Below are 10,417 nucleotides of genomic sequence, written 5' to 3' on the forward strand. Positions count from 1 at the left end.
GAACATCCAGACTGTGGGTGGAGAATATCCAGACTGTAGGTGGAGAACATCCAGACTGTAGGTGGAGAACATCCAGACTGTGGGTGGAGAACATCCAGACTGTGGGTGGAGAACATCCAGACTGTGGGCGGAGAACATCCAGAGTGTAGGCGGAGAACATACAGACTGTAGGTGGAGAACATCCAGACTCTGGGTGGAGAACATCCAGACTATAGAACCCTCTGATGTCACATTTGTTGCTGTGGAACCACAAATGTTAGATTTAATGGGGGGGGGGTCTTCAGGTCAATCCCAGGGTTCTATCAGGCAGATGGTCCAGATGTTCTGTAGAACCGTTTGGTGTTAATAAAGTTTCATGATTTTTGATCTGCACCTTCAGGGACGACCAGCGGGGGGAGCTGTTCCGGTACGATCTCCCATACGGTGGGGGAGGGCCGTTTCCAGGGGTGGGGCCTCAGAACTGGCCCCCAGACTTCCCTCACCTCCTCCCTCCTCATGGGGGGCACCCCCTGCAGGGCAGGTGAGTGTACTGCAGCAGGGGGCGGGGCTTGTTTGGTCCTCAAACCTGTGGCGTTTCCGTCACTGACGCTTCCCCCTCTCCTCCTTCAGACTGGGGATGGTGGACCCGGACCTGCCCCCTCCAGGCCCCCCCACCATGCGGAGCTTCAAGGTGAGCGCTCTCGGTGGTGATCAGGCGGCGGCGTGGCGCTGACACGGCGTTTGTGTGCAGGAGTTCCTGCTGGGCATGGACGACAGCGTGGACGAGACGGAGGCGGTGAAGCGCTACAACCAGTACAAGCTGGACTTCAGGCGGCAGCAGCTGCAGGACTTCTTCCTGCTGCACAAGGACCAGGAGTGGTTCCGGTCCAAGTACCACCCCGATGACATCACCACCAGGAGGGCGGAGTCTCTGAGCGCGCTCAAGACGCGCCTCGGCGTCTTCCTCTTCCTGCTGGAGAACCGCTGGCTGGACCAGGTGTCTCTGGACATGGACCACGCCCCTGCCATCATCAAGCTGCTTGACGCAGGTGGGCATGGCGCCGGCCAGAGGGGATTCTGGGAAATGAAGGCCTTTAACACTGTTTGTGTGCAGCTGTCATCAAGATGGAAGGAGGGACGGACTTAGATCTACAGGTCCTGGAGGCTCCGCCCACTGCTGTTGCTGCAGAGGCCGGCGGGGGCGGGGCCAAGGACACCAGTCAGACTGAGACCGATGCGGGACAGGCGAGCGCTCAGATTGGATCAGGACCGGCCCCGGGCCAGACGGACCAGACAGGTGGCGGCGAGGGGAGCACGGCTCGAGGCCCGGAAAAGGTCAGAACCGAGTCCAGAACCACAACCAGGCCGAGAAGGCCAGCAGCAGATCTGTGGGGACTTTTACTCTGAAAATCTGCTGCATTTCCTGTCTAGCTGAGGGGAAAGGTCCGTCTGGAAGATCTGATCTGTTTTTTTAGGAGGATAAACGTAACGGAGAGAAGGAGGAGGAAGAGGAGGAGGAAGAGGAGGAAGAAGAAACCAAGAAAGTGAGTTTTGAAATCCACTTCCTGCTGACTGCTTTTACACAACATTAACTCCGCCCCTTCCTGTCAGGCAAGGAAGAGGAAGCGCAGCATGTCAGCCGACAGCGGCGAGGGCAGCGCCTCTGACTCTGACTCCTCCCACTCCGACGGGGAGAAGGAGGAAGAGGAGAAGGAGGAGGAGGACAGAGGTGATTGCATTTCCTGTGATCGTCATGGCAACACCTTTCACAGAAAAACCACTAAACGCGCTTTTGTGTTTGAGTCAGAGCGCAGGACGGAGCGAGCAAAGGAGACGGAGGCTCCGCCCAAGCCACGCCCCCTCCACCTCACCACCTCCCTGTTCATCAGGAGCATCCCCCCGGAGGTGTCCAAGGAGGAGATCACGGCTGTGAGAGCGAGCTCGGTAAACTGCTCTCCTTTGTACGACTCCTGCTAACTCCTCCTGTCTGCAGCTCTGCCGCAGGTACCCGGGCTTCCTGCGGGTGGCGCTGTCGGACCCTCAGCCCGAGCGCAGGTACGGACCTCGCAGCTGCACGGGTGCATGGCGGGGCGTGTTTGTGACGCATCTGTCTGTCTGTCTGTCAGGTTCTTCAGGAGGTGCTGGGTGACCTTTGACCGCAGTGTGAACATCAAGGAGACCTGCTGGAACCTCCAGAACGTTCGGGTGAGCCGCCGCCGCCGCCAACAACAGCTGGCAGCGCTGAGCGCCCGCCTGACTCTGACTCCGCCCCCTGCAGCTCCGGGACTGCGAGCTGGCCCCGGTGGTGAACAGAGATCTGTGCCGCCGCGTCCGCAGCGTCAACGGCCTGACGCACCACAAACCCGTGGTCAGGAACGACATCCGCCTGGCCGCACGCCTCGTCCACAGCCTGGACCAGAAGGGGGAGCTGTGGAGCCAGCAGGTACTCACTTCCTGTTTGAAGTGGAGCCAGCTCAGTTGTCAGGTGACCACCAGGGGGCGTGTTCCACCAGGTCCCTCCTGGGCCTACAGGACTTTGATTTGAGACCTTCAGCAGGAAACGTGGTAGATACTGGTCTCTGTGGTGGATCCAGGTCTTTGTGGTGGATCCAGGTCTTTGTGGTGGATCCAGGTCTTTGTGGTGGATCCAGGTCTCTGTGGTGGATCCAGGTCTTTGTGGTGGATCCAGGTCTTTGTGGTGGATCCAGGTCTCTTGGGTGGATACAGGTCTCTGTGGTGGATCCAGGTCTTTGTGGTGGATCCAGGTCCCTTGGGTGGATCCAGGTCTCTTGGGTGGATCCAGGTCCCTTGGGTGGATCCAGGTCTATGGGATGGATCTATGTCTCTGTGGTGGATCCATAGTTGCTTGTGTTCTTCCCGGTAACTGTCTCTCCACGCGGTGTTTACGTTTGGTTCGGGTCACGCGTGTCGGTTCGTCCACGCCAGAGTCGACTTTTATCACAGAAACGCGAGGAACAGTTAGCCTTGTCCCCCCATGTAACTGAGCGCGTGCAGAACTCTGTGCTCTGATTGGATGTCCGTGCTCTCCTCTCACCATCAGCGACTCATTGGCGAGTACTTTTTTCTGTGATTGTCGTGGTCGTAGAACATGTCTGATGTTTGCGCCGCAGGCGGACACCAACCCGGTCCTGAAGAACATCACGGATTACCTCATCGAGGAGGTCAGCGCCGAGGAGGAGGAGCTTGTCGGAGCCTCGGGGGACGCCGGCGAGGAGGCGGCCAAGAGCTCGTCGGAGGTTCCCGTGGAGACGGACGACAAGCTGCTGAAGGTGGGCGGAGCTCAGCTGACTGAGCGTGAGCGCATGCACACTGACTGAGCGTGTGCACGTTGACCGAGTGCGTGTGCACGTGCAGGTGCTGGACAGGCTGCTGCTCTACCTGCGCCTCGTTCACTCGGTGGACTTCTACAACTTCTGCGAGTATCCGGCCGAGGACGAGATGCCTCACCGCTGCGGGCTCATCCACGTGCGCGGGCCCCTCCCCGTGGCCAAGATCACGCCCACTGAAGGTGAGCTCTCACACACACACACACAGACGTGCGCGTGCTGAGACTCCTCCCCTCCCGTGCAGTCAGCGAGCATCAGAGGATGTGCGAGGAGCGCCTGGCTCCTCTGCTGTCGCCCTCCGAGGCTCTGAGTGAGGAGGAGGCCACCCGGCTGGGAAGGAAGGACCCGGAGCAGGAGGTACGGCCCCGCCCCACCCCTGGCCCCGCCCCCTCCCCCGCTGTCCGTCACTGACGCCTCTGCCTCCACCTGCAGGTGGAGAAGTTCCTGTCCGCCAACACTCAGGAGCTCAGCAAGGACAAGTGGCTGTGTCCTCTGAGCGGGAAGAAGTTCAAGGTGAGCTGGCGGTAACCGTGGCAACCGAGGCTGCAGCCACCATGCTGACGCTGCCGTCCCTCCCCAGGCTCCAGAGTTTGTTCGCAAGCACATCCTGAACAAACACGGCGACAAGGTCGGCGCCGTCAGGCAGGAGGTGGAGTTCTTCAACAACTTCCTGATGGACGCCAAGAGGCCCTCCCTGCCGGAGAACAAGCCCCTCCCACCCCCAGCACCAGGTAACGGTCTGAGGCTCCAGGTTATATACGTCTGTGCCCGCTGCTTTGGGTCTGAGTGCTGCAGCGCTGACTCCGCCCATAAAGCTTAGAGGGCGGAGCTTCCCGTCTGCTGCAGCAGCTGCTTCAAGCGTTTCATGATCTGCTGACGATCCAGATCCATCAGGAACCTTTGGGGTTTCATCCTGGACCTCACCTGAGCTCTAGCTCCGCCCACTTCCTACCTTCTGATGGACCCGCCGTCTCTCATTCTGTTTACTCTCTCAGCCCCCACCCCTGGGATGCCTGGCTTCCCCGGTCAGTCGCCGCAGCAGCAAAGCCTTCTGGGATACCCTCCAGGTGTCAGGCCCCCCCTGCCGGGGTTCCCAGGTGCCCCCCCCCCCCCCCCCCCCCCCCCCCCGTACCTCAGTCTCTCTGGGCAGTGATTGGTTCCTCTTACTGATGCTTTTCTGCCTCAGGTGTGGGGCCCCTCCTCCCTCCAGCCCAGTTTGGGGGGGGGCGTGGTAACTATGACAACTTCAGAGGTCATCCAGGGGGCGTCGGCTTCTCAGGGAAGCAGAGGAACAGCAGGTGAGGAATCGGCTGCAGGGGTGGGGGCTGCAGAGACAGACGATGTGACCTCTGACCCTGTCTGTGTGTGCGTGTGTGTGTGTGCAGGGGCACGAGGGGAGACCCCCGCTCCATCATCGAGTACAGAGACCTGGACGCGCCGGACGACCTGGACTTCTTCTGAGGCGCTTTTGTTTTTTACTTTTTTACCTTTTGTGTTGTCATCACTGCATTTGTGTTGTTGTTGTCTGTCTTTAGTGTGTGTGTGTGTGTGTGTGTGTCAGAAACCATTAGTGTCCATAAAACTATCTTCAATAAAATCCATCAGAATGAAACTGAAGTTTGATGCAGTAAAAACATCTGGAGCTTCATCCACCAATGACATGACCTCTGACCTTACACACACACACATGAACACAAACATTAACAATCTGGGGGGGGGGGGGGGGGTATTCCAGGAAGCATGTTTAAACTCCCCTGACTTTAACCCTGAACTCTGGCTGAAATCCTCCTGAACTTGCTTACTCTGGGTATGTCGGTTCCAAAAGACCGGATATGAGTTAGTGTGACTACGCTCTACTTGGTAACCCTGGGTTAATGCACGTGTGCTATCCTATGGGGTCCAGATGACCCCCCCCCTTACATTGAGTTGTTCTCCCTACCATGATAAAGGTGGAAAGATTTCATGTAATCCATGGACACCAGTGAAGATCACAAATCATTGAAGAAAAAAGGTTCAGAGCACTGTCTAGTGGATCTAGATGACCCCACTGTCTAGTGGGTCCAGATGACCCCACTGTCTAGTGGGTCCAGATGACCCCACTGTCTAGTGGATCTAGATGACCCCACTGTCTAGTGGGTCCAGATGACCCCACTGTCTAGTGGGTCCAGATGACCCCACTGTTTAGTGGGGGGTATTCAATAAAAATTCAGAAAGGTCCGGTTCCTAAACTTTTCTCCCAGCAAAGGTCCAGATCTATTCTTGTCACATAACATAATGTCCCTCATGTTAATAAAGTCAATAACGCACATCCATTTCTATAGAAGTTATTGTTCCATTTCAAGTGTTTTCATAGTAATATGCTTTATACCGACAGGTCTGAACTGGTATGGTACTTATACTGTAGTACTGTAGTACTGTAGTTGTCTTTACTACATGTACAGTAACAGACACTGAAATGATTCTGAATAAATCAATAAAAGTGCAAACACAGCTTTGAGCAGCCGTTTCAAGGAATGTAAAACATTCAGAATCTTTGGAATAAAATAAAAGTGCTTTTAATCTTCAAGAAAAAAAATAAACAAGACGTTTGAGCTGCCACCTTTTTAAAACACGAACTACATTTGAAATAAAAGAACACTTTTCAGGTAAAGTAGAACAGGGCAGAATTTACTGAATAAAAAGTGCAGAGCTTTGAGCAGCTCCCTTTTTCATCTCTCCTTTCCTAGTGAGAGAAATGGGCCTAACTGTCCTGCCAGCAGTTTAATCCTGGCTTCAATGGGGTTAGTGAGAGTCTCATGTGGAGATGCTCATCGGTGAGCTTAGAACGCTGCTTTGTTTAATGATGTTCATTCAGGAGAAAGCTGTCTCCCAGCTGATCCAAACATGGTTAAGGTGTGTAGAGCTGCTTTGGTCAGACCAGGGAACAGTCTGGAACCAGAAAGTAGCTGTCAGTTGTTTCCAAACGCCTCCTCTGCCTGCAAATCAGTGAGCTCTAACAGATCCAGGATGTCGAAGGTCTGTGTCACCTCCTTTGAAAACCCTCTGATAAGGAATGGATTCTCAGTTAGCCGGAGGAGCTGGGGTCCCAGGTTGAAGCAGTCAAATCACTGACAGAAGTTTCCAACCAGCTCGTCTGTGAAGCCCACATGAGGGGAAATTAGTGGGAAATGCTCACAATCTGCTTGGAGATCTTCTTTGAAAACGTCCAGCTTAATCTGGAATGAGCGGACAGTTTTCATGAAATGGCAGATAGAATCTTTCTGAGCCGTCAGCTTTACATTGAGCTCATTAAGGTGTCCTGTCATGTCCACCAAAAAGCCCCCACATCCACCCTGTGCTTATCTTTCAAACTGTGTTGCTGTTTGACTCTTGAGCTGCTGTGAGGAAGCAGCTCTTTCCTTTGGGAGGGGCCAGAAGCGTTCCAGTGCGTTGCCTTTACTCAGCCATCTCACCTTGGTGGGGGGCAGTAGGTCCTTCACATCTGCATCCAAACATCCTCTCAGCAGTGGATGCTGATGGATGAGGATGCCCTCAGGAAGTTTCCTCATGGTGTCCATCACTTCAGACAGAGTGGCACAGAGAACAGTCTGATGATCCAGTGGTAGATCAGGGTGGTCCTGTTTCAACAGCCCCCTTCTCTCCCCCAACCATGGCAGGTGCTCCATCTGTGGTGACTGACACCACTTGCTTCAGATTAATCTTTCTTTTTGTGATTTATCCCCTCATATATATCCTCTCCTCTTGTGTGGTGTTGAACCTAACGTGTCCTCACTCATCTCTTTCTTCTCTTTGTGAGGAAATCTCACATCCACCAGCAGCTGGGCCTCGTCCGTTCCATCTGTGGACTCATCAGTGGCTAAGGACATGCATGCTGCGTTCTGAACAGCAGCATCAAGCTGAGCCACCACATCCTCTGCTAATAGTTCAGTTTTTCTACTTGTTGTTGGAGCTGACGATGGGATTTTTTTTATTTTTTCACACGTCATCTTTTAGTTTACCGTCAAGTAAAGTTTCTGCAGCCGCATTTAGGCACTCCTTTACGACTGTCACATCGCTGAATGCTTTCTCGTGTTGAGCCAACATCCACGCGATCTTTAACGAACACTCATTTGCACGTTGCTGCGTGGTAGATGCATGCGTGACGACACGAGTAGACCTGTCATACCGTGCTTTCAGTTCCATGACTTGCCCTCACTGCAGATTAAAATCCCTATTTAAGCCTCATAATGAAGGCAACACATGCAATATATGTATCTATAATATCTATATTAGCCTGCTATCAAAATGACTAAGTTGTTACAAATACATAATGAGCATAATTAACGATTAAATGTTTATTTGCCCTGCAGTGCATTCTGGGAGAACGAGGCGTCACGTGACTGCTGTGTTGAAGTCTAACTTCATAACAATATCAGTGAATTATGTAAATGGTAAATGGCGTATATTTATCTCCTCCTGAGACCCGCCCAGTCATTTATGTCCTCTATAATGGACATTCTGTTTACCTGTATATTTCTAAGGAATAAATAGATGCCTTTCCAAATCCTGCTACAATGTAGAGGACATCCTGGGCTTTCCAGTGATGTGTCATGTGATGCGTTTGCATGCTGGGAACTTTAAGTTTTACCTCTACAAAGATGGCTGCCAGACCATTTACCTATTTTTATGGAAAGGTGAACGGCAAGTCAAATTTTCTGTATCTATTCATTTTTTTACCATGATAATTATATATATTCTTGGTCATAAACATGTTAGGAACAATATTTTTAGATCTAAAAAAAGTTTCATAGTTTCTGTTTTAAAACAGCAGGTGATTAATGAATGTCCACTGTAGAGGACACCGGACCATTTTAATGGATTTAATGGCTGCACATGATTTTAGGAGATAAAAGTGAAGCAGAGAGGATTCTATACCAGATAGTTGAGGGAGATTCAGATTTGGAGCTTTCAGATGATAAAAAGGATGAGATTCAGGAAGAAATAACTGTTATTTTTTTAAATAACTTGATTTTTTTGTGTTTTTCAACAACCATCATCACAGGTTTATTTATACCTGTGCTAGCAGGGCGCCCTGCCTATCAAGATGACCCCAACGTTTGTGAATATTGGAGTCCAATCCCGTTCTTTTCACAGTACATTGATAACATTTTCGAGGATCTGTTTTTGATCTAGGTGTGTTCCAACTACAGGGGAATCACAATCCTCAGCCTCCCTGGGAAAGTCTATGCCAGGGTACTGGAGAGGAGAGTCCGTCCGATAGTCCAACCTCGGATTCAGGAACAACAGTGCGGTTTCCGTCCTGGTCGTGGAACAGTGGACCAGCTCTACACCCTATCTAGGGTGCTGGAGGGATTGTGGGAGTTTGCTCATCCAGTCCATATGTGTTTTGTGGATTTGGAGAAGGCGTTCCACCGCGTCCCCCGTGGCATCCTGTGGGGGGTCCTCTGGGAGTATGGGGTCCGGGGAGCCTTACTGAGGGCTGTCCAGTATGACCGGAGTAGGAGCTTGGTTCGCATAGCCGGCAGTAAGTCAGACCTGTTCCTGGTCCACGTTGGACTCTGGCAGGGCTGCCCTTTATCACCGGTTCTGTTCATAGTTTTTATGGACAGAATTTCTAGGTGCAGCCAGGGGCCGGGGGGTGGGGGTCTGGTTTGGGGACCACAGGATTTCCTCTCTGCTCTTTGCAGATGATGTTGTCCTGTTGGCTTCATCGAGCCGGGACCTCCAGCGTGCATTGGGGCGGTTTGTGGTAGAGTGTGAAGCGGCTGGAATGAGGGTCAGCACCGCTAAATCTGAGGCCATGGTCCACGACCGGAGAAAGGTAGTTTGTCATCTCTGGGTGGGTGGAGTCTCCCTCCCCCAGGTGGAGGAGTTTAAATACTTTGGGGTCTTGTTCAAGAGTGAGGGAGGACCGGAGCGTGAGATTGACAGGCGGAGCGGCGTCCGTAGATATGTGGTCGCTGTATTGGTCCGTTGTGGTGAAGAGAGAGCTGAGCCAGAAAGCAAAGCTCTCAATTTACCGGATGATCCAACAAGTGACAAGAGTGATGCAGAATTTTATTGTTTTAGAACAAAATGTAATGTTTTTGGGTGAATATCACTCTCAAGATTTCATCTGCTCCTTTTTTCTGATTTTCCTGAGTTCTATTTCACTGAAATATTGTCCTGTTGTCCTCTACAGTGGACTTGTTGGGAAATTAAAATAAAAAAGAATTAAAAAAAATTAAATTGTAAGGTGTTTTTTAAGGCCCAAATAGAAAGGAAATCACAGAAAAACAAAAATTGGAAAACACTTTTTTTCCTCGGTTCTCAGGAGGATACAGCGCCTTTCTTCCTACAAGGACAAAGCGCTTTACGGTCATGGAACCATTCACCCAGTCACTCACCCATGCACACACATTCACACACTGTTGCTCCGCTGCCAAACACAGGCGCCTGCCTCCCACCAGAGGCAAGCTGGGGTTCAGTGTCTTGCCCAAGGACACTTTGACTCATGGGGGTGCAAGGCGGGAATTGAACCTGCAAGTTACGATCATGGGTTGACCGCCCTACCGCTGCACCACGGCCGCCCGCCAAAGCAATGTTTTATTGCTTTGATAAAATTAAAGAAATGTAATATAGAGAAACAATCAAATGGATCGTGGGTGACGACGTTCCCCATGACAGTCAGCTCTTCTCTAATGACAGAACAGCTTCAAGCATTTGCCTGCAGACTTTCATTCAGCTCCTTTAGCCCTTGTGTTATCTTAGATGACCCCACCCTTAGATTGACATGTTCTCCCTACCGTGACAAAGGTGGAAAGATTTCATGTAATCCATGGACACCAGTGAGGTTCACAAATCATTAAAGAAACAAAGTTCAGCGCACTGTCTAGTGGGTCTAGATGACCCAACTCCCGATGGTAAAGTGCCTAGGATAGCACAAGGGTTAGGTGGCCTGTCAGTCATTTCCACCACAAAGTGCAGCTTTTCCAGCCACTCAGCATCTTCCAGTTGCGGGTAGTTCAGGTCTGTTCAGGAATGTTTTCACGTGTTCTAAACAGACGACAAAGAGACGCTAAACGTCCCCCCTGGACAGCCATCGGACTGTG

At 51.9% G+C, this 10,417-nt stretch overlaps 1 protein-coding gene across 1 annotated transcript in view; it reads left to right on the forward strand.

Annotated features, from left to right (window-relative positions):
- The window catches only part of LOC105358461 (serrate RNA effector molecule homolog), a 44,325-nt gene extending 39,387 nt beyond the window's left edge, over window positions 1-4,938 (forward strand). Inside the window, exons 4-21 of the mRNA XM_078936866.1 lie at window positions 380-520; window positions 610-670; window positions 731-1,028; window positions 1,094-1,314; window positions 1,455-1,523; window positions 1,591-1,708; window positions 1,787-1,908; window positions 1,973-2,034; window positions 2,106-2,184; window positions 2,258-2,422; window positions 3,111-3,269; window positions 3,355-3,508; window positions 3,571-3,683; window positions 3,759-3,839; window positions 3,907-4,057; window positions 4,322-4,423; window positions 4,513-4,624; window positions 4,712-4,938. Coding sequence (XP_078792992.1) covers window positions 380-520; window positions 610-670; window positions 731-1,028; window positions 1,094-1,314; window positions 1,455-1,523; window positions 1,591-1,708; window positions 1,787-1,908; window positions 1,973-2,034; window positions 2,106-2,184; window positions 2,258-2,422; window positions 3,111-3,269; window positions 3,355-3,508; window positions 3,571-3,683; window positions 3,759-3,839; window positions 3,907-4,057; window positions 4,322-4,423; window positions 4,513-4,624; window positions 4,712-4,787 — 2,284 coding nt within the window. The 3' untranslated portion in view covers window positions 4,788-4,938. The remainder of the gene's footprint in view (window positions 1-379; window positions 521-609; window positions 671-730; window positions 1,029-1,093; window positions 1,315-1,454; window positions 1,524-1,590; window positions 1,709-1,786; window positions 1,909-1,972; window positions 2,035-2,105; window positions 2,185-2,257; window positions 2,423-3,110; window positions 3,270-3,354; window positions 3,509-3,570; window positions 3,684-3,758; window positions 3,840-3,906; window positions 4,058-4,321; window positions 4,424-4,512; window positions 4,625-4,711) is intronic.
- The last annotated feature ends 5,479 nt before the right edge of the window (window positions 4,939-10,417 follow it).

The sequence above is a fragment of the Oryzias latipes genome, chromosome 18 (assembly GCF_053564925.1).
Source record: "Oryzias latipes strain Hd-rR chromosome 18, Olatipes_Hd-rR_3.1".
In the NCBI taxonomy this organism is placed as follows: Eukaryota; Metazoa; Chordata; class Actinopteri; order Beloniformes; family Adrianichthyidae; genus Oryzias; species Oryzias latipes.